The 27,844-nt window shown below is 54.2% G+C and overlaps 1 protein-coding gene across 2 annotated transcripts; it reads left to right on the plus strand.

Annotated features, from left to right (window-relative positions):
* The first annotated feature begins 11,728 nt into the window (after positions 1 to 11,728).
* On the plus strand, positions 11,729 to 21,764 carry Nbl1 (NBL1, DAN family BMP antagonist). Of its 2 annotated transcripts, none has more exons than XM_042688751.1 (4): positions 11,729 to 11,823; positions 18,370 to 18,564; positions 18,686 to 18,797; positions 20,337 to 21,764. In XM_042688751.1, exons 2-4 carry the CDS (start codon positions 18,398 to 18,400, stop codon positions 20,586 to 20,588), a joined length of 531 nt encoding a protein of 176 aa, XP_042544685.1. In that variant the 5' UTR covers positions 11,729 to 11,823; positions 18,370 to 18,397; the 3' UTR covers positions 20,589 to 21,764. The 2 variants fall into 2 exon arrangements, with proteins under 2 accessions (XP_042544685.1, XP_042544686.1); XM_042688752.1 differs by lacking the exon at positions 11,729 to 11,823 and adding an exon at positions 13,182 to 13,367 and having other exon boundaries at positions 18,376 to 18,564.
* Positions 21,765 to 27,844: the final 6,080 nt, after the last annotated feature.

Here is a 27,844-nt window from a genome sequence, read left to right on the forward strand (position 1 = left end):
TGGTAGAGCACTTGCCTTGCATGCATGAAATCCTGGGTTTGATTCCTCAGCATCACATAAGCAAAAAGAAAAAAGCCGGAAGTGGTGCTGTGGCTCAAGGGGTAGAGTGCTAGCTTTGAGCTGAAGAGCTGAGGGACAGCGCCCAGGCCCAAAGTTCAGGCCCCATGACCAAACCCTCCCCCCCAAAAAAAAATGGTTCCTGGGCTGGGGTGTATAAAAAGTTGCCTGGAGCTAGGAGTGTAGCTCAGCCTGGGTGCTGTCCCAGTGCACTTCAGCTCAAGGCTAGCACTTTACCACTTGAGCCACAGCGCCACTTCCAGCTTTTTCTGTTTATGTGGTGCTGAGGTATCAAACCCAGGGCCTCATGCATGCAAGGCAAGCACTCTACCACAGAGCCACCTTCCCAGCCCACAATAGACATTTTTTTTTAATTGAAAAAAACAAAGGTTCCTAGGGCTGGGAAGGTGGCTTAATGGTAGAGTGCTTGCTTAACATGCATGAAGCCCTGGGTTCAATTCCTTAGTACCACATAAACAGAAAAGGCCATAAGTAGCACTCTGGCTCAAGTGGTAGAGTGCTAGCCTAGGGCAAAAGAAGGTCAGGAACAGTGCCCAGGCCCTGAATTCAAGCCCCAGGACCAGCAAAAACAAAACAACAATATAAAAGTTGCCTGGAAGCCGGGCGCTGGTGGCTCACGCCTGTAATCCTAGCTACTCAGGAGGCTGAGATCTGAGGGTCGCAGTTCAAAGCCAGCCTGGGCAGGAGAGACCGTGAGACTCCTATCTCCAATAAACCACCAGAAAACCGAAGTGGTGCTGTAGCTCAAGTGGTAGAGCGCTCACCTTGAGCTGAAGAGCTGAGGACAGCGCCCAGGCCCAGAGTTCAAGCCCCATGGCCGACCAAAAAAAAAAAAAGTTGCCTGGAGCTGGGAGTGTAGCTCAGTGGCAGAACACTTGACCAGCATGCACAAGGACCTGGATCCCATCTCCACAAAAGTAAGAGGCTTGCTGGGCACCCGTGGCTCACGCCTGTAATCCTAGCTACTCAGGAGGCTGAGATCTAGGGATCATGGTTCAAAGCCAGCCCGGGCAGGAAAAGTCCATGAGACTCTTATCTCCAGTAAACTACTCAGAAAACCAGAAGTGGCACTGTGGCTGAAGTGGTAGAGACTAGCCTTGAGCTGAAGAGCTGGGGAACAGGGCTGGGAAGGTGGCTCCGTGGTAGAGCACTTGCCTTGCATGCCTGAGGCCCTGGGTTTGATTCCTCAGCACCACATAAGCAAAAATAAAAAAGCTGGAAGTGGCGCCGTGGCTCAAGTGGTAGAGCTTGAGCTGAAGAGCTGAGGGACAGCGCCCAGGCCCAGAGTTCAAGCCCCACGACCGACAGAAAAAAAAGAAAAGAAGCTTATACTGCTTGAATCAGAATAAAATGCATAGTATCATTAGTCAATAGTCAGGAGATATGGTTTCAGGAGAGAAAAGTTACAGGTGTTGGGCTCAAAGATTTGGCTTTTGAAGTTGAAATCCATAATATCCAAGGGAGAGAATGAGCACATGGCTGTAAACACTACATCTTCATTGATAACTTTTTTTTTTTTTTGTTGGTCGTGGGGCTTGAACTCTGGGGCTGGGCGCTGTCCTTCAGCTCTTCAGCTCAAGGCGAGCGCTCTACCACTTGAGCTACAGCGCCACTTCTGATTTTCTGGTGGTTTATTGGAGATAGGAGTCTCACGGTTTCTCCTGCCCGGGCTGGTTTTGAACCGCGACCCTCAGATCTCAGCCTCCTGAATAGCTAGGATTACAGGCGTGAGCCACCAGCGCCCGGCTTTCATTGATAAGTTTTTAGTGTAAGGCCATTATAGCTTCTCTACTGAAACATATTCCCTAGCTTTAAAAAAAAATGTGACAGTAGGGGTTGAATTCAAGCCTTATGGGTTGGTTGATAGAGCACTAGTCAATGAATGAAAGCATCAGGTACCCCAGTTAAGAGTCCCAGTCAGACATTAAAAAAAAAAAATCAGATTTAGTGGCTGAGCCCAGTGCTAGATGTAGTGAAGGGAAGGAGAAAAACCAAGCTGAAGAAATAAAATGGGAACCCAATAACCCATGGGGCATCCAGACAGGTTGCAGACTGGCGGCTATTGACTACTATTCCAGTTCAGAATGATCGGCTTTGATGTGTGGTGCGGATGAGCTGTCAGGAAAATTTGAAGGAAGTATGGTTGGTAATGGTTGTCAATAGGGAAGAAATTGAGGCTAGAGACAAGAGCTTATTATCAACTGTCAGTCAAGCTAACTGTATTCTTTGCCTAGCCAGGAATCAGCATGGCTGATTTCAATCAACATAAATGAGTATATAATAGTTATTTAAACATGCATTTTGTTCTCGGCTGATCTTTATGTCTTTCATGGTGCTTAATTATTGCATAATTATCCCTGTTTTGGTTTTATAAATGAAGGAGATTTCAAAAGGATAAAGTAACTTGTCTAAGGAAAAACAGTTAAGAGATAATGTCAGTAGGATTTAAACTTGATTTCAGAGTTTGGGTTCTTACCCATGCTCTATGCTAGTCAAAAGCTATTTAAGATGGGAGAGAGAATGTGCTCAAGCCTAAAAAATAAGAGGCCCCAAATTCAACTCTCTTCCCTCCAGCAAAAGAAGAGCTGTTTAAGTTGGCTGCTAGTAGCTCATGCTTATATCCTCCTAATACTCAGGAGGCTGAGATCTGAGGATCACAGTATAAAGCTAGCCTGAGCAGGAGAGTCCATGAGACTCTCATCTTCAATTAACTGCCAAAAAAACAAAGCTGTGACTATAGTGGTAGATCTCTAGCCTTAAGCAGAGGACAAAGAAGCTTAGGGACAGTGCCAAGGCCTTGAGTTAAGGACCAGCACCAAAACAAGAAAAAAAAAAAGCTGTTTAAATTGGAATGGATCATTACAGAGTAGTTTGATTGGATTTGAAATCAGCTGTATTTCTTACAACAATCCCTGTTTATTCATTAGAAACATAATTGTCAAGCCGGGCGCCGGTGGCTCACACCTGTAATCCTAGTTACTCAGGAGGCCGAGATCTGAGGATCATTATTTTGAAGCCAGCCTGGGCAAGAAAGGCTGTGAGACTCTTTGTTTCCAAGAGTCAGAAAAAGCCCAGAGTGGTGCTATGGGTCAAGTGTTAGAGGGCTAGCCTTGAGTACAAAAGAGGCTCAGGGACAATGCTCCAAACCCTGAGTTCAAGCCTCAGAACTGGCACACACACACACACACACACACACACACACACACACACACACACACACACACACACACACACACACACACACACACAGAATACTTACCCTTCATGCTCAGAGCAGGGATAAAAAAGAAATAGAGAAAAGGATTCTGGGGCCGCTTCTGGGCCATCTAGTGTTATTGCAACCTGGTAGTAACCAGGTGCAGAAAGGATCATGTTTTTGAAAAGTGGAAGTCCTTATCCAGATCTTTCTTCCCACCCATGCTTTCTCACTTCCCAGAGTCCTGCAGGGACTTTTGCATTGCACTACTTACCCATTTCTGTGCAATCTCCCCCTCCCTTAAAGGGCAGCTCTCACCTAGAGAACCTGGCATGGCGCTGAACTCTTAGTAGATGTCGGTTTTGTTTTGTTATTGTTTTGTTTTTGCTAGTCCAGAGGCTTGAACTCAGGATTTGGAGCATTGTCCCTGAGCCTCTTTTGTGCTCAAGGCTAGTGTTCTAACACTTGACCCACAGCACCACTCTGGGCTTTTTCTGACTCTTGGAAACAAGAGTCTCACAGCCTTTCCTTCCCAGGCTGGCTTCAAAATATGATCCTCAGATCTCAGCCTCCTGAGTAGCTAGGATTATAGGCATGAGCCATCAGTGCTTGACTCTACTACGTGTTTCGGAGATAGGATCTTGATAACTTTTTTTTTTGGGGGGGGGTCCAGTCATGGGGCCTGAACTCTGGGCCTGGGCGCTGTCCCTCAGCTCTTCAGCTCAAGGCTAGCGCTCTACCACTTGAGCCACAGCACCACTTTTGGCTTTTTTCTTTTTGCTTATGTGGTGCTGAGAAATTGAACCCAGGGCCTCATGCATGTAAGGCAAGCACTCTACCACTGAGCCACCTTCCCAGCCCCAGGATCTTGATAACTTTTTGCCTGGGCTGATCTCATACTGGACAGATGCCTGTCTCTGATGCTGAGCAGCTGGGATTACAAGCATGAACACCACATACCTGTCCAGAATCCTTAATGCATTTCCTTTGGAGGGTCTCACCAAAAGGATGAGAGCACAAGTTCAAGCCTCATGACAGAGCCACTTCCAGCTTTTTCTGCTTATGTGGTACTGAGAATTGAAAGGGTTTCATGCATGCTAGGCAAGCACTTTACATGAAGTCACACTCCCAGCCTTAAGCAACAGCACTTTTTGTGTGTGCGTGCTGGTACTGGGGCTTAAACTCCAGGATTGGGCACTGACCCTTCGCTTTTTTTGCTCGAGGCAAAGAAAAAAACAACAAAAAACCATACCTCCACTTTGGGTTTTGTGCTGGTTAATTGGAGATAAGAGTCTCATGGACTTTCCTGCCTGGGTTGGCTTTGAACTGTGACCCTCAGATCTTCTAAGTAGCTAGGATTACAGGTATGAGCCACTGGTGCCTGTCTGGCTAATCAACACTTTTTAAGAGGAAGTAACAACTCCCACAAGTCAGCCTGAGGCTGTGAGATGCCAGAGATGCTCCTAGGCTCCAAGGAAAAGGTAAACATCAAGGATGCACAGCTGATCCAGACACAAGATCTTGTCAGCTTCAGCAGCCAGAGTTCCATTTGGAAAACTCTCTCTTCATGAGTGTCCCTGTGCCTCTCAGATCTCCCTGAGAAAACATTTGATTGACCCAGCCTGGTCAGTTGTTCACTGTGGTCCAACCCCTTTTGTCCAAAATGGCAGGTTCATGGGGAACAAACTGTGGCTACCAAGGTATCCCAAGTGTACTTGTGCATATGGCCAGAGGCTTGTTTTTTTTTTTGTTTTGTTTTGGTCCAGTCATGGGGCCTGAACTCTGGGCTTGGGCAATGTCCCTCAGCTCTTCAGCTCAAGGCTAGCGCTCTACCACTTGAGCCACAGCGCCACTTCCAGCTTTTTTCTTTTTGTTTATGTGGTGCTGAGGAATCGAACCCGGGGCCTCAGGCATGCAAGGCAAGCACTCTACCACTGAGCCACCTTCCCAGCCCCAGAGGCTTGTTCTTGAGCCTACTTGTTTCTTTTGTCTATTTTCCAACTTTCATCTTCCAGAAAGAGGACTCCCCCTGAAGAATTTGTCTTGAGCACAAAAACTTCAAAAAAAAAAAAAAAGCCAAAAACTTTACCCTTTGTTGAATATGAAATCTACACAACAGACCAATTCTTTGAGGAGGAAAAATTATTTTCCCACTTGCTGCTGTAATGTGTGGGATGCTGGGAGATGAAAACTGGAAAAGATGGAAGGGAGGAAAAAGAAAAAGAAATGGTTGGGTGCTGCTGGTGGTTCACAGCTATAATCCTAGCTACTCAGGAGACTGAGATCTGAGTATCGCAGTTCAAAGCCAGCCATAGACAGGTAAGCCTTGTGAGACTCTTATTTCCAATATACTATTCCCCAAAAGCCAGAAGTAGAGCTCTGGCTCAAGCTAGAGCATTAGCCTTGAGTAAAAGAAGCTCAAGGACAGCACCCAGACCCTGAGTTAAAGCCCCATGACCCACAAAAAGAAAAAAGAAAAAAAATGGAGAAGCAAGTTGTAAAGGAATTCATTTGTCTAATGTCTAGCCTGAAGGGTCCAGAGGAGGACTGAATGCTGCCAATTGTGGAGGACGGGGAGTAATGAGGGAGAAGGCCACAAACACCTGGGGCAAAGGGGGTGCTAGAGCGCAAGCTGGTTCCTTTGTAGTCCTCGGCCCCCATCTGGGCATCTAGGCCACACTGCTGATGACAGAGTGGCTATTTTTTACAGATTTGGAGACAATGTTCACTGCTGTACTTTATGGACAATTGCTTATGTCACACGTGGGCTCACAGTCCCACTCCAGAATTCAGGTCATATTCCCACTCCAAAATTCCTGGAATTCAGCTCTTGTCTCTGACTCTCTTCTTCTTTCTCCCATTTTCTTTTTTTTTTCTTTTTTTCTTTTTTTTCCGATCATGGGGCTTGAACTCTGGGCCTGAGCATGGTCCTTTAGCTCTTCAGCTCAAAGTGAGCACTCTACCACTTGAGCCACAGCGCCACTTCTGGCTTTCTGGTGGTTGATTGGAGATAAAAAGTCGCAAGGACTTTCCTGCCCTGGCTGGCTTTGAACTGTGATCCTCAGATCTCAGCCTTCTGAGTAGCTAGGATTATAGGTGTGAGCCACCAGCGCCTGGCCTTTCTCCCATTCTTAATAATCAGTATCTTTCCTTCCTTCCTTCCTTCCTTCCTTTCTTTCTTTTTTTTTTTGCCAGTCCTGGGGTTTGAACTCAGGGCCTGGGCACTGTCCTTGAGCATCTTTTGCTCAAGGCTAGCAATCTACCACTTGAGCCACAGCACCCCTTTCTGGCTTTTTCTGTTTATGTGGTACTGAGGAATTGAACCCAGGGCTTCATGCATGCTAGGCAAGCACTCTACCACTAAGCCACATTCCTAGGCATGATCCCTTTCTTTGATTCTTGATCTCCCAACACTACTTACAAAGAGCATTTGATTTATTATTTTTTTCCCAAACTAGATGCTGGTGGCTCAGAACTTTAATCCTAGCTACTCAGGAGGCTGAGATCTGAGGGTCATAGTTCACAGCCAGCCTACACAGCATAAGTGTATCTGTGATACACTTATGTCCAATTAACCTCCAAAAATCTAGAAGTGGAGCTGTGGCTCAAGTGGTGGAATGCTAGCCTTGAGCAACAGAACTCAGCGACAGGGCCTAGGCCTTGAGGACCTGTACCAAAATAATTTTTCTCCTCTCTGGGGCCTCATTTCTGTTCTCCAGTCCTGCCATGGCTTTACTTCCTACACCCTCGACAGCCCTTTGAGGGACACAGCCCAGAGGGATAGATGAGCTTAAGGTCAGGATACCTGGCTTTGGTCCTGGATCTGGGCAAGTCTGTCCTCTGTGGGAAAGGATGCCATTGCGATGATCATCATAGCCACCACCTGTGGGGGGTGGGCCCACTCAGTGAATTCTTGAAGCACTCTTGTCATAGGTACCACTAACATTTCTACTTCCCAGATGGAGAAACTGAGGCTCAGAAAGGCCATTACTTAGATAAGGTGAGAGCTTTGTGCTAAAGCCTGGAGTCTACCCAGGAATCTGCCTTCTGCACCTTTCCTATGCTATAAATAGTTTTCATTTTATGGAGCATGTGCTATTTTCCAGGAACCATGCCCAGCATTTTACATCCATTTATCTCCTTGAATCCTGGCTCCTTCTCATCAGAATCTCACCTCCAGTGTTTACCTCTTTGCAATGCTTTCTGAAGTTTCTTTCCCCACTCCCCTCCACCCCCCATCATCCATGCACCTTCAGTCTGGGAAAGCCATTCATCTGTTTACTAGCTAAGCCATTGGCCTCTCTGTTCCTAAGTTCTGCAGAATATAACTTTCTTGAAGAAGGCTTGGACTTTATTGGCCTGTCCTCTTGTTGTGTCTCCAAAGACGTTTGTGACTGTCTGGCACATAGTAGGTCCAATAAATATTTGTTATGTCCAGGAATGAATCCTGGCAATGACTCTGTGGAGAATGTGTACCATTGCTAATTTCCTTTTCCAGGGATGGAGCAAGGAATCAAACCAAGCAGGGAGACTCAGAGCTTCTGCTGGCTGCTCCCAGCTCCCGCCCTGCCAATGTGGACTCTCCCAATCTCTTCCTTTAGAAGAGAAGGCAGGACTGTGGGCTTGACTGGGAAGGAAGGCTTGTTTTCACTCTCTTTCTCTGGGAGAGTACAGAGGTTTGGACCCCCGCGGAGGCCAGGCTGACAGGATTAGAGGAAACAGCTGGCCCGAGCCAGTGCCCTGTGGGAGGGAGCTCACATTCCCAGGACTCAGGGAGGGAGCAGCTCCCCACAGCCCAGTCACATTCCAGGTCGGTCATTTTCCTAAGCCCAGATGTTTGCTAATGAGCTGGGGAGGGGGGTTTCCAACCCTCCAGTCCCCAGCTCTGGGCCCCACATTACCTCGGCCCCAAGAGGCTGGCCTAGGGCCAGCAGGCTCTGGCTGCCAGCCCATGCCCTGTGCCAGCCAGGCCTGTCCGGGCAGCTGGAGTTGCACTGCTAGCCAGGTGCATCTCCTGGAGCTTGGAGACTCTGACATGACAGGTTTTGCCTTTCCCGCTGGGGCCCTACTCCCCTGGGTCCTGTGGGCACAGCATCCCCACTGCAGCCCCGTGGGAGGGAGGGATTCTGAGGCTGCCAGAAGGTCGAGGTGGACTCAGGAGCATGGGCTGTGAGTGAGGTCCAGGCCGGTCTTTGTTAGTCACTAGCCATGAGATCTTGGCCAGGTAACTACACTTAGATGCCTTGATTTTCCTCACCTGTATAATGGGGCAATGACAGGACTGAGATAAGAATTAGATGAGCCACAGTGCTTAGGTAATGCCTGCCATAAAACTGTAGGCATTGATGGATATGGTGACTAGGCCCCTTGTTCACAGGTGGCCTGGACAATTATGTGGCCTGTCTTCATCTCAGCTCCAAACTCTGTACCCCCTTTTTTTTTGGTGGCAGTAATGGGGCTTGAACTCAAAACCTGAGTGCTGTCTTTTAGCTTTGTTGTTCAAGGCTGGTGCTGTGCCACTTGAACCATACCTCCATTTCCAGCTTTTTGGTAGTTACTTGGCGTCTCACGGACTTTTCTGCCTAAGCTGACTTCGAGCGGCAATCCTCAGATCTCAGCTTCCTGAGTAGCTAAGATTATAGGCATGCCCCACAGGTGCCAGTGGATCTCCATGTCCTTGATTAGGTGTTGGGATTGTTCCAGAAGCTCCCTGCTACTATCAAGTGCACTGGTTAGGATCCCACCTGATACCCTGGCTCCTTGTGTGATCTGTCATGTCCATTAGGCTATCCAGTTAGGCTCTTACAGCATGGGAGTAGATTCTTAGAAAACAGGTGCTGGGGGCTGGGAATGTGGCTTAGTGATAGAGTGCTTGCCTAGCATGCGTGAAGCCCTGAGTTAGAGTCCTCAGAAAAAGCCAGAGGAGGTGCTGTGGCTCAAGTTGTAGAGTGCTAGCCTTAAGCAAAAGAAGCTCAGGGACAGTGCCCAGGCCCTGAGTTAAAGCCCCAGGACCAGCAGAAAAGGAAGAAAGGAAGAAAGGAAGGAAGGAAGAAAGAAAAAAGGAAGGAAGGAAAGAAAGAGAAAGAAAAGATAAGGCACGCCAGGCGCTGGTGGCTCACGCCTGTAATCCTAGCTACTTAGGAGGCTGAGATCTGAGGATGGAGGTTCCAAGCCAGCCTGGGCAGGAAAGTCCCTGAGACTTTTTTTTTTTTTTTGTCGGTCATGGGGCTTGAACTCTGGGCCTGGGCGCTGTCCCTCAGCTCTTTAGGTCAAGGCGAGCGCTCTACCACTTGAGCTACAGCGCCACTTCCGGTTTTCTGGTGGTTTATTGGAGATAGGAGTCTCACGGTCTCTCCTGCCTGGGCTGGCTTTGAACCGCGATCCTCAGATCTCAGCCTCCTGAGTAGCTAGGATTACAGGCGTGAGCCACCAGCGCCTGGCTGTCCCTGAGACTCTTATCTCCAATAAACCACTAGAAAACTGGAAGTGGGGGCTGGGAAGGTGGCTCAGTGGTAGAGCGCTTGCCTTGCATGCCTGAGGCCCTGGGTTCGATTCCTCAGCACCACATAAGCAAAAAGAAAACAGCCGGAAGTGGTGCTGTGGCTCAAGTGGTAGAGTGCTAGCCTTGAGCTGAAGAGCTGAGGGACATTGCCCAGGCCCAGAGTTCAGGCCCCACAACTGGACCCCCCCCAAAAAAAAAAAAAAGAAAACTGGAAGTGGTGCTGTGGTAGAGCGATCGCCTTGAACTGTAGAGCGCAAGGACAGCACCCAAGCCCAGAGTTCAAGTCCCAAAAAAAAAAAAGATAAGGCATGGTCCTGCGCTGCCCAGGTCCACACTGAGAACAGTGGTGGCAGGCTCCACCTCTCCATCTGCAAAACACCAAACATTTCCTGAGTGCCTACCGTGTACCATGCATCAAACTGGCTTCTGTGGAGGTGGGGCTGACAATGACTTTATCTCATAGGTTTGGTGTGAGCATGTAAACTGCTTAGGCTTCCTGTGCACAGAAACGCTCAGGATCTGTGAGCTGTTGTAGTTGTTACCATGATGGAAAGGCTGATCGGTACTTACTTCATTCAATTAAATACATCAGACAGCTCCTCTGGATCCACATCTGCACTGAGGACACTGAAATCTCTCTCTCTCTCTTTCTCACACACACACACACACACACACACACACACACACACGGAGGTGGTGGTCTTGGAAAGGCTTTCCAGTATAGGACAGGGGGACAGAGGAGCTCCAGGAGGAGGGAACAGCATGCTTAACAGCTGGGGAGCATCGTTGGATTTGGAGAAGCGAAGGAGCTGGGGTCGCAGTGGGTTGGCACTAGGAGCCCCACCACCGTGGGCAGGAAGGGCTTCCTCGGCAGGGATCGGTCCGACGCGCGGGGGGGGGGGGGGGGGGGGGGGGGGAGGAAGGGTTAAATACGTGGACCAAAGGGATGGGAAGGGGAAACAAAGGAGGAGGCTACAATGCTTGATAGGAAATGTACTCATTACCTTGTCCATGTAATTGTAAGCCCTGTGTACAGTATTTTCACAATAAAAATAAATGAAAAAAAATACATGGACCAGAGATAACTCTGATGTGCAGCGGAATCTTCGGGTCCCACAACTGCGTCCCCGAGGTGCCCCGAGCCGTCACTCTCTGGGAACAAAGCGCAACTCAGGGTCTGGTCGGGTGGATGACCCACTCCCCCAGCCCCGCCCGGCCCGCCCAGACTGAGCGGGACCCCGGCGCTCGGCTCCTCCCAGAGGCCTTCTAGAGAGGTCGGGTCGGTTTTGCAGAGCTCTGGCTCCGAGGGGGCAAGCTGGGCGCCCGGGTCCCGCTGCTCGGGATGGTTAAACCCCGCGGCCTGGCGGCGATCCGAGGAACACACTGCGCCCCGCGGAACCGGGCCGCGCGCCCGGGAGCAGCTAGGCTGGGCGCGCGGTGGGCTGGGCTCCGGAAGACAAGGACTGGAGCGCCACGCCCAGAGCAGGTCCACCATGCCCAGCGCCCACGGAAAGGGCGCCTCCATGCATCTTTTGTCACCCCCCAGGCTTGGCATGGCCTGACAACCCCGTCTCGGAAAAAGTCAGGCGAAAGGGAGGGCGTCTGAGGACCGGCTGGGGCGCCCGGCGCGTGCCCTTTTCTCCCCGGCGCCGGCCAGGCGTCCGGGCCGCCGCACCGCGCCGTCGGGTCGGGCCGGGCCGCGCTGTGGCCGGGCCAGGCGATCGCGAGCGGGCGGGCGCGCAGGAGGGGCGCTGCGCCCGCCGGGTCTCGGCCCCTCTCCCCGCCCGCTCTCCCGCCCCGCGCTCTCCCGCGCGTCCCTCCCCTCGCTGCCCCCGCCCTCGCTCCCTATTTGGAGCGGAGACTCCCTGACGTCGGAGCCGCTCCGCTCGCCGCTCCCCCGCACCGCGCGCCCGCCCGGGCCGCAGACGGCGCGCCGCGCAGCCCCAGCCGAGCCTCGCGGGGCCGCCCCAGCCCGGCCCTCCGCCTCGCCCAGCCTCCCGGAGCGCCGGGGCCCGCACCCGGCTCCGAGGAGCCGCCGCCCTGAGTGGTAAGTCCCGCCCGGGCCGCACGCGGGCGCCGAGCGGACGGAGGCTCCGGCCGTGCCCGTGGAGCGCCGCGCCCCCGGCCGCGAGCCGCGGTGCCGCCTCGCGCCGGGGAGTTCGGGGACTCGGCGGGGCACCTCCGGACGCCGGCTCCGGGTGGCCCGGGCGCGCCGCTGCGTCCAGAGCCCATCTCCGCCCTCTCCCCGGGCTTCCGATCCCTGGTGGCGGTTCCCCGGGGTTCCGATCGCGGCCCAGAGACGAAGTGGGAGCGGGACGCGTGGCCCAGTGCGAGCCGGGGCAGCCCCAGGGTGCGGGCCGCCCGGTTCGCGCGCCCTGCGGCTCCGCCGGGCCCCGGCCGCGCCGCCCGGACCCTCGGGCGCTCCAGCCTCCCTGCCTCCCTTCGCCCCCGTTCTCGATTCTGTGCCCGGATCCCGGGTGGCCCCGGCTCTCCCTCGCTCCATTTCCGCTCCACTCTTTCTCTGGTTCGGTCCCGCTGTTCCTCCTCCGCCTCCGTGTTCAGTGTTCCTGGGCTTGTGTCCGTGCCTTCACGTTTTCCCTCGGTTGCCCTCTCTGTGCTGTCTGCCCACCAGCCTAAGCCCCGACCCCCAGTTCTCAGCACCACCACCCCCCCCTTCCCAGTGTCCGAGGCTCGTACCCCCAGGTGGGTTCGTGGATAGTTTATCAAGCCTGGTGAAAGACGCAAAACCCTTCCGCCCTCCCTCCCCCTGCTGCTGGCTCCCGGGCCTGGCCTGGGTGACCCCCTCTCCGGAGCGGAGGCTGGGACCCGGACCGCCAGCTTTCCCCCAGGTCGGTTCTCTTCAGATCTCCCACCCTCTGCACCCCAGGGCCCGGCTGCCCGCCACCTGCCCGCCCGCCGCCCCGCTACCAGGGCGGGGCGATTGGGATTCGAAAGTTTACAAGGCTCGGTTGAAGGGAGCAGCTGCCTAAGCTGCTAGCTTAGGGCGTCGAGAAAGAAGGCCACCGTCCTAGGATTTCTGAGGCCCTCTCTCAGCTGGAGGCCACCAGCCTGTAACTGGTAACAAGCTAAGAAAGCTGCCTGTTGGCCCAGGATGGGGACAGCGGGAGGGACTTGTCCACAGGAATCCCTCAGCCTTTGTTACTGCCTCAGAGACGCCCCCAGATGCTGCGGCTGCCTGGTGTGGCTTGCGTGGAGTTGGGCCCCAAGAAGACGCAGGCTGGAGCTTTTGCCTGGTGACCCCCACCCCTCTCCACCCACACTTGCGAGCCCCACCTGTCTCCTAGGCCCTGTGTGGGGGAGGGGTCCGGAGAGAGTAGGTGTTCTGCCTTAGCCAAGGATATGGCCTCATTAATTTAAAGTGAAATTTCAGACTGAGCTTAGCTCCTTTTCTTCCACCCGCAACCCCAGGGGTCGGAGGCTGCTGGGCGGGCGGGCATGCAGGGTTGTTGGTGAGGTGTGCTGTGGGACTTCTGCTGAGCAGATGTGCAGGCCAGCCTCGCCACAGCTCATTAGCATGGATTTGTTTTGGAGACTGTTTTGGGTCTGTGGGCAGCAGGGCCAGTGGCTCAGGTTGGGGGTCCAGCACAGAGGTGGCCAGGGTGGGAAGGCGGAGCTGGCCTGGTGGACGCAGGCAGGCCTAGATGGCATGAGTATGACCTTGTGTATCAGCCAGCTGGATGGCCGGCCGGCTCATGCCCTGGCCAGCCCAATGCTAACAGTGAGAAGGAAGGAAGGAAGCCACCCTGTGGTGAGAAAGGGGTCCTGGAATCACGGTGGTGGAGCCAAACTCTTCCCGAGGGAACCTGGCAAAACAGACTCTTCCGGGTCACGCTGCCCGTTTCACGGGTGGCAAGCATGAAGTTTAGGTGAGGCCGGAGATGGTCGGTGGCTTGGTATGTAACCATTGGACTCTCCTGCCTCCAGGCACATGGTGAGCCAGTGGATGGGCTTTGGCCCAATCACATCCTGGAATCCACCAGAGTACCCAGGAAACCCTGTAGGCTGACCAGAGCCCGGCCTGGCCTGAGTGAGTGTAGACCTGAAGCCTGACACTGCCTTGCCCCTAACCAAGAGCAGCGTTTTCAGTTGCACCATTCAAGGAAGTCCCTGAACGCATTCCAAGACCTGGAGGATTGCTCCACCCTGCTGATCCATAAGCCTAGGGCTGCAGCCACCAGTGCCACACCCTCTGCGCCAGCCTGCATGCACAGCTGGGCACATGGGCTACTGCAGCTAGCGGAGAGGCTGCGTTCTTCAGCCCTGTGTCATTCAAGGGACCAAGTCTGCGTGGGCTCCATGCTCAGCAAGTGGGTGTGTCTGGGGCCATTGGACAGTGTATAAAAACCCTTGCCAGCCACCCGCTTATTTGCTGGAGGTGTCCCTCAGATCAGGTCTCACGCCAGCATGCGTCTCAGCTTCCTGAAACACAAGCCCACCGTGCCTCCCTCTCCAGTGGGGCTCTTCTGAGGAGCCAGGAGGTTACCATCACTCCTTCGCAGATGGGGAAACTGAGGCACAGAAAGATCTGGGTGGTTGAACTAAGATTGTGGGGAAGAGACCCAGCCCTTGTCTTGGTGTGAGTATGTGAAGGTAGGAAAGGAGTAGGATATGGGGAGCATTGAGTTTGACTTGAGCACAACCCCACACGTGATGGTGGGTGTTCCCATGTAGCGGGCTGCTGAGGCCACAGGCAGAAGTCTCCATGGAGACACTAGAGCAATGTGGGAGTGCCCTCCCCCCCCAGGTGTGGAAACAGGAACTGGATTAGAGGGGAGCTCTGTGTGTACACACACACATGTGCACATGCATCAGTACAGAGAGGGAGACAGAGACAGAGAGAGGCATAGACATTGGAGTATAGTCTATTTTGAATATCCTGGGAAAGGCTTAAGTAATCCTGAATATTAAGAACTTACCAGAAGAGGAAATGGCCCGTGAATATTTGTCTGCCACACATATGGATGGGGAGATCTGGGTCCCTCCTCCAATTGTTTCTTTGTTGTTTTTGTTCCAGTTTTGGGGCTTGAACTCAGGTCTTGGGCACTGTCCCTAAGCGTTTTTCCTCCAGGCTAGCACTTAAATCACAGCTCCCCTTGTGGCTTTTTTGGGAGCTTACTTGGAGATAAAGAGTCTTATGGACTTTTCTGTCTGAGCTAGTGTTGAACCTTGATCCTCAGATCTCAACTTCCTGAGTAGCTGGTAGTACAGGTGTGAGCCACTGGTGCCCGGCTTCTTCCTACAGATACCCTGTTGGTCACACCCTGCTCTGTGCAGATGTGCCTGGGCATCTGCATTTCTGGAGAGCATCTTATGGGTTCTGGTAGGTTTGGCGTGGCCCCAGAGGCCTGCCTGGAAGTCCAGGGCTGTGTCCTTGCTTGCCTGACCTCTCTGGCCTTCTCAAGGGACTTTCTGGACCAGCATCTCCTTAGATGCCCCAGGGCCTGTCTGTGTTTGCTCCTGGCTCCCTTCCCTGGGGTGGGAGATAGGGCCGAGCTATTTTTGTGACTGGTGAGTGGATTTCCACAGAGTTGAAATGGGTCTGCTGCTTCTTTTCTGTATGGGTGGTGCTGGAGGCCTTGGAGGAATTACCTGTGCTAAGGGCACCTGGCTAAGCTTCACTGTGGCCCCGAGGAGCTAGGATCCACCACATGCTTGACTTTGGAGAATCAGAGTGGAATTGGAACTCTGATCTGTGGCCTCTTTTAAGTTCAGCAGTATCTGAACACCAGAGAGCTGGCAGGAAGAAGGGGGGGGGGGGGCTCTCACTGTTTGTTTCTTTCTCTTCTTCAAGGGTAGTTAGTAGCCCACCTGCTACAGTACAGGGTCAAATCCTGATCTCCCTCCCCAGCCTTGTTCCAGATGCTGCCCAGCCTTTCCCATGATCCCTCTGGGGAAAGAGAGCTAGCCTCAGTGGGTACCAACTGGGTGCTGCGTATTTTCTTCCAATCTTCTCAGTTCTTTCCCAAGGAGAGAGTATAGGCTTCCTTGTTAGGGTTGGGGAAGAGTTCTGAGAGGTAACGTCTAGTCCTGGAGGACACACAGCCCTGAGGGGGGGGGTCTGGGTCCAACATTGGGACTGGAGGGGCCACGTGTCTGGTGGGAGTGTCCAGTCTGCTGGAACTTGGGCTGCTGGGCTGCAGAATTGGAGGTGGCCTCATTGCCTGCTTCGAGCTCCTGGCAGGGCAGGGCGTGTTCTTTTTGCAGGTGGCCTTCTGCATCAGTTTATATTTCCTCCTAAATTCTTACAAAGCTGGTGTTAATAACCTGTAACCCAACTCTAGGCCACTGACTGCCCACCTCAAATGCACCGTTACCTTAACTCCAAGCGTCTCCATTTGGTTTAACTTCAACCCAATCCTGCTCTGAAGGCTCAATCCTACTCCTAATTCAGCTCCGATTCTGACTCACACCCTTCTCTGGGATCATTACAGGCAGTTGCCTCCGAGATCCTAACACCACTCCCTGCCTTAGTCTCCTGGTCCCACCTGGCCTGTTGTTCCTAAGGAGGCAATAAGTTTCTGAGCTCAAGAAGGGCCAGCTCAGCCAGGGGGGGCAGGGAGCTCTAGCTTTAAATGGACTTTAGGGCCCTCCACTCAGGCTGATTTTCTAGGGAGGGCAGAGGACCTGTGAGGGGGCAGGAAGTCTCCTGGACACTGCTTCAAAAAGCAGCGAGAAACAAAGCCTGTTCTATTTGGTGAGGATGGGATTGTACCAAAACCACAGGCCTTGCCGTGCATCTTGTGGGCCAGTCTGGAAGTGTGTGGGTGAGATCGAGGACAGGGCAGGAGGAGGGGGTCGGGGGCCGCTATCCCACACTCGCCAGCTTCTGTGTCCTTGCTGGGCCGGGGGTAGAGGCTATCTTGTGATGGAGGAGGTGCAGGGCTGAGGTCTGCTAGATGGGGGAAGAGCTGGGTATGATGGAGCAGGGCAGGTTGCCCCTGCCCCCTAGCCCTGCCCAGCCAGCGCACCCAGATTTCTCTGCAGGAGCAGAGAGCCAGCCCCATCCCTGGACACTTCTGGATCCTTGTCAGAGCACCTGCCTCTGCCACCCTGACGTGCTTTCTGGAGAAGATGGGCCACAATGGGACTATCCATTCTCACCCTGGTGTCTGGGGCTGCTTCCTCTACTGCCCTTCAACCTCACTCCTATCCCTGTGGGAACCACCCCGAATCAGAGTCCCTGACCAAGATGGGAAAGGATTCCTGCCCGCCCGCCCAGCACGATCCCCTGCCTCCCCATCTAAACTTGTTAAAAACAAAAAACAAAACAAGTTCCACCTCTCCTAAGAGTTTTCTCGCGTAAGTCCCTCATTTCACAGGTGAGGAAACTGAGGTGCAAGAGTCCAAGGGTTACCCAGCGTATGTGTGCCCATCACCCATTCTCCACTGTCCCCTTCTCCGAGTCCCTCCGAACGCCACCTCACTGTTTGTCTTTTTGAGGTGGAGATGGGAGTGAAACTTGGAGAAAGGTAATGTTGAAGAAGGGGCAGAGGGACATGGGGTGAGGGGGAGTGTGGGTCCCCTCCAGCCACTAATTGAAAACACAGGCTATCCTGCATCGCCATCTTCTGGTAAACTCTGGTATTGCTCCTTCAGGGCTCAGCTTTGATAGTCTCCAGTATGGTGGATGGGTGGGGTGGGAAATGGTAAAGGGGGTTCTAGGAGGAAATACATCCAACTGAGCAGGGTAAGAATTCACTGTGCCGGGGAGGTCGAGCTGAACTTCCCAGGGCAACTAGGTAGTACCCGTCTAGGTGACAGAATGCGGTGGTCTGCCTGGAGGCTGTGTGGACAGTCCCATTGTGGTGCTGGGGTTCACACCCCGGCAGCCTTGCCTGTGCCCGGCAGATGCTGCACCACCGAGCTGCATCCCCACCTCCACTTCCTCTACACTCCCCCAACTCCACTGGAGGACCCCCAACAGCTCAGGAGGCTGAGATCTGAGGGTCACGGTTCAAAGCCAGCTTGGGCAGCAAAGTCCATGAGCCTTTTTTTTAATTGTACTGGTGATGAACAGGGCAATTACATAAGTACATTTTGTTTTAGACACTGTCACCCCCTCCCTCATTTTCTCCTTTCCCCTCCTCCTCCCCCGTCCTCCAAGTTGTAAAGTTCATTTCCAATAGTGTCTAGTGAGTATCATTGTTGCATTAGTTCATCCTTTGTCCTGCTGTTTCTGTGATTTTATGAGACTCGTTTTTTTTTGTTGTTGTTGGTGTTGTTGTTGGTCGTGGGGCCTGAACTCTGGGCCTGGGCGCTGCCCCTCAGTTTTTCACCTCAAGGCTAGCGCTCTACCACTTGAGTCACAGCCCCACTTCTGGCTTTTTGGTGCTTGATTGGGGATAAGGTTTGTTTTGAACTTCATTCCTCAGATCTCAGCCTCCTGAGTAGCTGGGATTGTAAGTGTGAGCCACCAGTGCCAGGCACCACTCTTCTTCCTACCCATCTGACAGGACAGTTTTGAGGTTCGGGGAGGCATGCTTGGTTAGTGAGTGGGAGAGCTGGCTTTGAACCCAGGGCTGAGTCACACTTGCAGCACCGCCACTCCCCCTCACCTGCCCTCTGTGCTCAGTTTCAGGGCTCAGGAGGCCGCGGGCACCATGCTGCGGGTCCTGGTGGGGGCTGTCCTCCCTGCCATCCTGCTGGCTGCGCCCCCACCCATCAACAAGCTGGCCCTGTTCCCGGATAAGAGCGCCTGGTGCGAAGCCAAGAACATCACCCAGATCGTGGGCCACGGCGGCTGTGAGGCCAAGTCCATTCAGAACAGGTGGGAGCCCCCTCCCCCGCCCAGGGTGGGGGCAGGCTCAGGCCCAGGGAGGGAAGAAGACCAGGGCTGTGCACTGTGACCACCCTGGGGGTGACAGGCACGGTGCCCTCTGCTCCCACAGGGCCTGCCTAGGACAGTGCTTCAGCTACAGCGTCCCCAACACCTTCCCGCAGTCCACAGAGTCCCTGGTGCACTGCGACTCCTGCATGCCCGCCCGGTCCACGTGGGAGATTGTGAGTACAGGACGGGGTACTGAGGAAGGAAGCCTCCCCCCTGCCCCCCCACTCAGGAAGGAAGCCTTCCACCACCCCCTCCCCCCTACTCAGGAAGGAAGCCTCCCCCCTTACTCAGGAAGGAAGCCCCCCCACTCAGGAAGGAAGCCTTCCACCCACTCCCCCTACTCAGGAAGGAAGCCTTCCACCATCACCCCCTGCCCCCCCCTTACTCAGGAAGGAAGCCTCCCCCCTTACTCAGGAAGGAAGCCTCCCCACCACTCAGGAAGGAAGCCTTCCACCCCCCCTCCCCCACTCAGGAAGGAAGCCTTCCATACCCCCTACTCAGGAAGGAAGCCTTCCACCACCCCCCACCTACTCATCCTTCCGCCCTACTAGCCCCCCCCCCTTCCCTGTGCTGGAGAAACACTGGGGGCCCTGGCCATGGGCTGGCACACATGTCTGCACTAACTTGTAGAGGACAAGGGGTCTTCCTGCGGCTCTTGTTTGCGTATCATGCTGTCCTGAAACTCTTCCCACAGTTACAGGCTGAGTTCAGAATCTCTGCCTCTTGTGGGGTCCTGCATGGCCTGTCTCACTAGTCGTGCCCATTTTTATTTTTGCCAGTTCTTGGGCTTGAACTCAGGGCCTGGGCACTGTCCCTGAGCTTCTTTTGCTCAAGGCTAGTGCTCTACCACTTGAACCACAGCGCCACTTCTGGCTTTTTCTGTGTATGCGATACTGAGGAGTCGAACCCAGGGCTTCATGCATGCTAAGGCAAGCACTCTACCTCCTCCTCCTCTTCATCCTTCGTTAATTTTCATTCATCTGCTCTTGGCTCAAACATCATTTTCCAGGGGTCATTTTCAGAACCCCCGGAAGCAAATCCCTGTGACACCGGCTCTCTGAGTCAGAGCCCTGTATGCCACCTCCTGCGGCTTTCCAGGTGTACCAGGGTAATTTGAGCATGCCAGGTTCCTTAGGGGACCATGCCTGTTCTCATGCCTCAGAGCTAGACAGAGTAGGTGCTCTGTGGAAGGGATGGCGGGGAGGAAGAAAGGAATGATTAGCAATGTTGACACAGGGAAGGCAGGGCATGAATGTGGTTCCTACAGGGTGAACCTCAGCTGGGTGAGGGGGGGGCGGCTCAGAATGGGGCTTCTTTGTGGAATGATACCTAAGCTTGGCCTAGTTTGGAGTAAGTGGTAGGGGGGATGGACTGGGAAAACCCTTCTAGGCATAGGAAACAGCATGGGCAAAGGCTGTGTGGCAGGTCAGATGGCACAGGGCTGGGGAATGGTGAAGGGGTGGGGTGGAGAGGTCAGCCAGGGCCAGCCTGCAGTTCCTGGATAGCCTAAGAAAGGGGTCAGGAGCTTTCTCCAGGTATACTGGGAATGCCGAAGGGAGGTCTGTGCCCCACCCCGCCAGGGTCTGAGAGGGAGGGTAGGTGGGGATGGCAGGATTGGGTGTCTCCTGCTGGGGCCCCAGGTTGGGGCCTGGTGGGGGAGATGGCCTCTGGGTGGCTCAGGAAACATCCCTCTCTCCCTGTGCCCTCCCCAGGTGACCCTAGAGTGCCCCGGCCATGAGGAGGTACCCCGCGTGGAGAAGCTGGTGGAGAAGATCGTGCATTGCAGCTGCCAGGCCTGCGGCAAGGAGCCCAGCCACGAGGGGCTGAGTGTGTACGTGCAGGGCGAGGACGGGCCGGGCTCCGCGCCTGGCCCCCACCCCCACCCCCACCCTGGGGGGCAGGCCCCAGAGCCTGAGGAGCCCCCCGGAGCCCCCCACACCGAGGACGAGGGGGCTGAGGACTGACATGTCCCCCCCAGCTCTTCTTCCCCACCTGTCCCCCTGTGGAATGTTGGGTCTCATCCTCTAGTAGGGGGAAGCCAGGGGGAAAGGCCAAAGCCAAGCCCCGCTACTCTTCTCCCCTCCCCTCCCCCCCTTGGCACTGGATGGACTTGGAATCTGACTTGGACTTGGAATGCTGCTCAGTTGCCATGGAGACCTGAAGGGGCGGGGCTGGAGCCAGGCTGCACAATTTAATATATGCAAGAGGTGGGGTGGGGGCGGGGAGCTGAGGTCTTCTGGGCTGTCTTTGGGGGAAGGTGAGGCGCCCTTCCTTTCTGCCTTCTAGAGCTGTACCTTTGGGAGCTGCCGAGGAGTGAGGGGAGACCCTGGAGATGGCTAGCCCACAGTTTCCTGGTGGGGCAGGATCCCCTGGGGTGTGTGTGGGGGGGGGGCGCTGAGGACGGGTCCCCGGGGTCCCCGGCTAGCCTCTGCCTTGCAGGAAGCGGTGGGCTAGAAAGACCCTCACTGACAGAGGCAGGCAGCTCCAGCCCTGGAGTTTGGTTTTGGTTTTGGTTTCTGTCCCCTTCCCCATGAGAAGCATCACCCCCTAGGACAGGAGTCTCCTCAGTGCAGTGACTCTCGGGGTCAGGCCGGGGCAGGACCCTGCTGACACTCTGGGCCTTGCTCTGCCAGCAGTGGCTCGTCTGCTGTTGGGTGTGGGGTGGGGCAAACAAAGAGCTTTCCTGGCCAGGGGGAGGAGGCGGGCCTGACCATCATGGACCGGACATGACCCCTGCTCCCCTCCTGTTGTAGAGCACCCAGTGTCTCCCCTGCCACCTCTAAGCCCCTGGGGACTCTGGCAGAGCATCTCTCCTGGTAGCTGAGGGCAGGCCAGTGGGACCTGAGTAGAGTCTCTGGGGACAGGGAGGCCCCTGGGGGAGGGGGGCCCATGTTGGCCTCCTACCCCCCCCATCTAGCTCCCAATTCCCCTCCCCCTCCCAGCTGCACTTTAACCTTAGAGAGATGGGGGGTGGGGCAGGGGCAGGGAGGTGGTCCCTTGTCCTCCCTGTGTGGTTCCTCTGTGCCCAGGGTGCTGCCAGCCTGTCCCTGGTGCTGCCCTGTCCACGGCTGTTCCGACAAGAGCTTTTGCAGAGCTTGTGACCAGTAGACGTCTTCTCACCAATAAATGCCTTCAACGCCTGTGCTTTCTTCCCTGTGGGCGGTCTCCTCCTCCCCTGTTCTCACAACCCGTGACTCCCTTCCCAATCTGTACCCTGGTGCCAATGCCCTGGCTCACTGGCTTGTGGCTTCCACCCCTCCTGGGGAAGGGGGGGGGGAAAGGGTGCCCATTTCTGGCCTGGTGGATCTGTCTACCAGGACTGGGTGTTTGACCCTTGGTACTCTGGACTTGTCTCCTGCCATCTCTTCACTCTCAGTGATCCAGGCATTAGAGCTTGCTGGTGGCCCTAGTCTGGCCTGACGTTTCCCCCTCCCTCCCCCAGAAAAAGAACAAACAGGAAACCCAAATCCATTGCTCAGCCAGATGCCAGTGGCTCATGCTTATAATCCTAACTATTCAGGCCTGAGATCTGAGGATTGCAGTTCAAAGCTAGCTTGGGCAGAAAAGTCCCAGTGAGACTCTTATCTCCAATTAACCACTCAAAAACTGGAAAGTGGTGCTGTGGCTTAAGTGGTAGAGCGCTAGCCTTGAGTGAAAAAGTTTAGGGACATTGCTCAGGCGCTGAGTTCAAGCTCCACAACCGACCCCCCAAAACCATTGGTTACAAGGTGACCAGGTAATTTACATAAGATACTAAGAGCCCCACTCAGTGCCCACACTCAAGTGTGGGCTTTGATTCTTGAGAGGATGGCAGGTGCCAGGGCTCAGCTATTTCCCAGGGTGATGTGGCTTAGAAATGTCAGCAGGATAGCTGGGCGCCGGTGGCTCACACCTGTAACCCTAGCTACTCAGGAGGCTGAGATCTGAGGATCTCGGTTCAAAGCCAGCCCAGGCAGGAAAAGTCCAATTAACCATCAGGAAACTGGAAGGGGCACTGTGGCTCAAGTGGTAGAGTGCTGGCCTTGAGCTGAAGAGCTGAGGGACAGCGCCCAGGCCCAGAGTTCAAGCCCCATGACCAACAAAAAAACAAAGTCAGCAGGACCCCTAAGTCCATGGAAAGGCTTCACATCTCCTAGAATGGGAAATGGAGGCTCTAGGAAAGGAGGTGACTTGTATGAGCTCATAGGTGGCTGTCATGTCAGGCCCAGACACGTCAACACAGCCATGACAATCCTAGAAGTCCTGAGTCCCCGACCTCTGAGCATCAGGGGCTTTGGGTCTCAGCCTTCCCTCGGTGGCCCAAGAAGCCTGGGTCTAAGTAGGGCTTGAAATTCCTAGATGTATGAATGAGAAAGGTGGGTGGAAAAGGCAGAGGCCAGGCTGGGAATGCCTGACAGAGATCAGACTTAGTCTGAAGCAAGGTGTCTATGCAGAGCAGGAAGACAAGGAAGAGGAGGAGGGGGGGGGGAAGCAGTTGGGGGGCCAGCAGGGGTGAAGGCTGAGGTCTAGCTGGGGATGTTGTGGATCAGAGTTCAGGGCTGGGCCTTATGGGGGAATCAATGCTGATTGGATGTAGGAGCCCAGGGGAAGAGCTATTTTAAAGAATGATAGTCTCTTCCCTCTCCTGTTTCTCTCCCTCTCTCTCCCTCCCCCCTCTCCTTTTTTCTTTCTCTCCCTCTCCCTGTCTCATTGGTTTCCCACTAAGCTCAAACCTAAACCACCAAGAGAGCCCCAGAGGGCTCTCCACAGGGTGCAGCCTGGGTTTGCAATCTTTACAGGAATTAAAGACAGCAGTATGTCAGTACAGGCCTGGATGGCAGTGTAATTAGGGGTAATCAGACCAACCCCATCTCCTTTATATGGAGCCAGCTATCAACTAGTTTTCTTCTCCCATCCTCTGGGGGAGTCCAGGGCAGCCTGGGTTCAAATCCTGCCAGGGCCATTTTCTAGCCAATCTCGAGCAAGTCACATAAGATCTGTGAGGCTCCATGTTCCTACTGGTGATCGCACCAATTTGCTTCTCAGGTGATGGCAGCATTCCATGAATGAGTTGCACAGAAAGCTTGGCACATGGCCTGGCGCTGGGGGTGAAACTTGGGGCTTTGTGCTCTTGCTTCACTTGCTTGCTCACAGCTGGTGCTTTACCACTTGAGCCATACCTCCAGACCAGCTTTTTGCTGGATCATTGGAGAGTGAGTCTTACTTTTATGAGTTATCTTAACCTCTAGATCTCAGCCTCCTGAGCAGCTAGTTTTACAGGCCTGAGCCTGTAATTACCTGATTGGGTAATTTTCAGATAGGGTCTTGCATTTTTTTCTGAGGGGCTGGGCCTTGGACTTTGGTCCTCCTATTTATGTCTGCCACAGAACTGGGATTACAAGCACGTACCATCACATGCATTTTGGGCAGATATTTATTGAAGGAGCTTGCCATGCTGGAATTAATCCCTCCTCAAAAAGAAAAAACAAAATGAGCCCTCCTGAAAGTCCTCCTTTGCAGGGGTAAGGAAGTCTAGGATTTGACCATTCCGAGATCAAAAGGACCAGATGCATAGGAGCTTACTGATGGAGCTCTGAAGAATGGTGATAACAATATGGCCACAAGGTGTCACCACCACCCTAGCCCAATCTTATTATTTTTTTTTTTTTGGGTCCGGTCGTGGGGCCTGAACTCTGGGCCTGGGCGCTGTCCCTCAGCTCTTCAGCTCAAGGCGAGCACTCTACCACTTGAGCCACAGCGCCACTTCTGGCTTTTTTCTTATGTGGTGCTGAGGAATCGAACCCAGGGCCTTGAGCATGCAAGGCAAGCGCTCTACCACTGAGCCACCTTCCCAGCCCCTCTTATTTTTTTTTAATTAGACAAAGTAAGATAATTAGCATCTATTAACCAGAATGTGACAACATTAACATCACTATGATGTTTTCCTGATATAAAATACAGCATACATTAGAGAAAAACTAAAGCATTCGATTGCAAAGCTGCGATTTATCAGGACTTCTGTGTTTAAATGCTTATCTCGTCCATACCCCCCACAGAAGAGCAGGGTTGCAGGTGTAAGTTGGAGGCAAAGTGTTTGCCCACCATGTGCTAGGCTCTGGGTTCAATCCATAGCCCACAAGTAAATAGAGTAAAACAACAAAAACAATTAGCCGGGCACCAGTGGAGCATACCTGTAATCTTTTTTTTTTTTTTTTGGGTCTGGTTGTGGGGCCTGAACTCTGGGCCTGGGTGCTGTCCCTCAGCTCTTCAGCTCAAGGCTAGCACTCTACCACTTGAGCCACAGCGCCACTTCCGGCTTTTTTCTTTTTGCTTATGTGGTGCTGAGGAATCGAACCCAGGGCCTCAGGCTTACAAGGCAAGCGCTCTACCACTGAGCCACCTTCCCAGCCCCTACCTGTAATCTTAACTACTCAGGAGGCTGAGGTCTGAGAATCAATTTGAAGCCTCCCCCCCCCCCCCCCCCCCCCCCCCCCCCCCCCCCCCCCCCCCCCCCCCCGCCAGGCAGGAAAGTCTGAGAGACTATCTTCAATAAACTACTTTAAAAAAAAGGCTGGAAGTGGCGCTGTGGCTCAGGTGGTAGAGTGCTTACCTTGAGCAAAAGAAACTCAGGGACTGTGCCCAGGCCTTGAGTTCAAGCCTCCAGGACAAGCAAAAAACAAAACAAAATAAAACAGAATTAAGTAAAATTCAGTCTTAAAAAATAAAAAAGATAGGTTTGAAATATAGCTTAGTGGTAGAGTGCTTGCCTAGCGTGCACGAAGCCTGGGTTCTATTCCTCAGTACCACATAAACAGAAAAAGCTGGAAGTGGTGCTGTGGCTCAGGTGATAGAGTGCTAGCCTGGAGCAAAAGAAGCTCAGGGACAGTGCCCAGGCCCAGAGTTCAAGCCCCAGGACTAGCAAGAAAAAAAAGGGTATTTAAGAAGTTTAGCTAGGCAGGCTGGTAGTGCCTGTAATCCCAGACCTCAGAAGGCTAAAGCAGAGGATGGTGAGTTCCAGGCCAGCTTAGAACCTTCCAGGGCGAGTAGCAGAATCATGATTAGAAACCCAGGTTGTTGGGCTCTCATGTCTGCTGTTTCTCACACTAGGAGTCCCAGGGATGCTGGAGTTTCCTCAGGGCAGAAGGCATTCCCATTATACAGATAGGAACACTGAGGCAGCCGACCAGCCAGGACAGAGCACTGCCAGTTTAACAGAGGATACCAGCATCATTCCATCCCCTCCACACTCCTGCTACGCTGAGGTGCCTGAGCCAGAGCTGCAGAGCAGGGGAGCTGGTTCTTGAGGCTCGGTTCCAGTCTCAGGGGTGCTACACTGGGACAATGCAGTGTGGGCAAGTACAAGCCTCCTCTTCCTACTGTGTAGATCCATCTGTGGGCTCTGAACAGATAACTACTTAGAAGGGGGGGCTGCAGTGCCTGGGGGACCTTCAACAATAGACTCCCTCTGTGGTGGCAGATGTGAGGTTCAGCTTCTGCTGGTGATTTTGGTAGACACCCTAGCCTCTTCTGAGCCCCGATTTTATGTGTGCTACTTCCCAAGTCAGGCCACAGGAGTAGGTATAGTGCAACAGAGCAGGCCCTGGTATGTTTTCCTCTGACTGTGGGGTGACCATCAGAGCACCCCAATTGTGCCTGGCCTTACACCTCCACACACCCCACGTGTAGTTATGGTGCTGGTGCAACTCAGAGAAGGGGCTGGGCCCTGGAGGGTCCCAGGGGCAGCTCTCCCTCTGATTTTCTTTATATGGATGTACATTTGTTCTATCATTTATGTTTATTCTGCTTGCTTGCTTATTTATCTATTTACTTATGTCAGTTGTGGGGCTTGAACTCAGTGCCTGGGGTTTTTTTTTTTTTGCTCAAAGGCAAACATTTTACCACTTGAGCCACAGTACCATTTCCGGTTTTCTGGTGGTTAACTGGAGATGAGTCTCATGGAGGCTGGGAAGGTGGCTCAGTGGTAGAGCACTTGCCTTGCATGCTCGAGGCCCTGGGTTTGATTCCTCAGTACCACATAAGAAAAAAGCCGGAAGTGGCGCTGTGGCTCAAGTGGTAGAGCGCTAGCCTTGAGCTGAAGAGCTGAGGGACAGCACCCAGGCCCAGAGTTCAGGCCCCACGACCGGACTCCTCCAAAAAAAGAAAAAAAAGAGTATCATGGACTTTCCTTTCCCCGGCTGGCTTTGAATCACCATCTTCAGATCTCAGCCTCCTGAGTAGCTAGGATTACAGGTGCGAGCCACTGGCACCCGGCTTTCCTATTTATTTCTGTATTTTTCCTCCACCCCCGCCCTTTTTTTTTTGTGCCAGTCTTGGGGCTTGAACTCAGGACCTTGTGTTTTATTTTGTTTGCACAAGACAGAGTCTCACAGACTTCTGTCCAGGCTAGCTTCCAACCTCAATGCTCAGCTCTCAAGTAGCTAGGATTACAGGGGTGAGCCACGGGAGGGGAGTGGGGGGCAGGAAGGATAAAAGCCAGGTGTTAGAAACTCATTCCATCCGCACCGCAGCCGGAGCCCAGGGAGAGGCGGAGCGAGGGGTCAGCCAGCTTCCGAGGCAGGCGCGGTGACCTTTGGCCACCAGTGGCCAGACCCCCACTGGAGAGCCGCGGCTGGGCCGGCGGGGCGCAGCCCCTTCTCTGAGTTCCGCCTGCGCCATAACCACGTGTGGGATAGGAGGGGTGTGCGGAGGTGTAAGGGGTGTGTGCGCGCGTGTGTGTGCATGTGTGCGTGTGTGTGTGTGCTATCTCTGTGCCGGGCGCAGTTGGGGCGCTCCGATCGTCGCCCCACAGGCCTGGGGGTGCCCGGACCCCGCTCTCCCGCGAGGCCGGGCTCGGCTCTCCCCGCCCACGGCGGAGCGGGGCGGGGCGCACGCTCCGGGCTCCGGGACCGCGCGCTGCTGAAAGCCCGGCGGCTCCTGGGCGCGCGCCGGGCCCTCGCCGTGCCTCCGGGGCTGGGGTCCCGCCGCCCCGCCGCCCCGCCGCCCCGCCGCCGGCCGCGGCCGCCTCTCCTCTCCAGCCCCGCGGCGCCTGCCGCAGTCACCCGCAGGTAGGATCGCGCGGGTGGGAGGCCGGCGGGCGGCTCCGCGCGGCGGGGAGGGCGGAGCGCGGCGCCGGGCTGCTCCGCCCGCGGGGCCTCCCCGCGCCGCAGGGGCCGGGCGCACGGAGGGGAGCGCGGGGTCGCGGGTCCCCGGGCGCCTCGGCGGCACCGCCGGGGCTTTGCAC

This window comes from Dipodomys spectabilis, unplaced genomic scaffold (assembly GCF_019054845.1).
Source record: "Dipodomys spectabilis isolate Male_0828 unplaced genomic scaffold, ASM1905484v1 ptg000118l, whole genome shotgun sequence".
Classification (NCBI taxonomy): Eukaryota; Metazoa; Chordata; class Mammalia; order Rodentia; family Heteromyidae; genus Dipodomys; species Dipodomys spectabilis.

What these genes read in the sequence shown, in the direction of transcription:
- Nbl1 (XM_042688752.1), top strand. Translation starts at nt 13,279, where the DNA reads ATGTGCAGGCCAGCCTCGCCACAGCTCATTAGCATGGATTTGTTTTGG. An exon ending in GCCAAGTCCATTCAGAACAG is followed by an intron (nt 18,565 to 18,685) that starts GTGGGAGCCCCC and finishes CTGCTCCCACAG; the next exon opens with GGCCTGCCTAGGACAGTGCT. An exon ending in CCCGGTCCACGTGGGAGATT is followed by an intron (nt 18,798 to 20,336) that starts GTGAGTACAGGA and finishes TGCCCTCCCCAG; the next exon opens with GTGACCCTAGAGTGCCCCGG.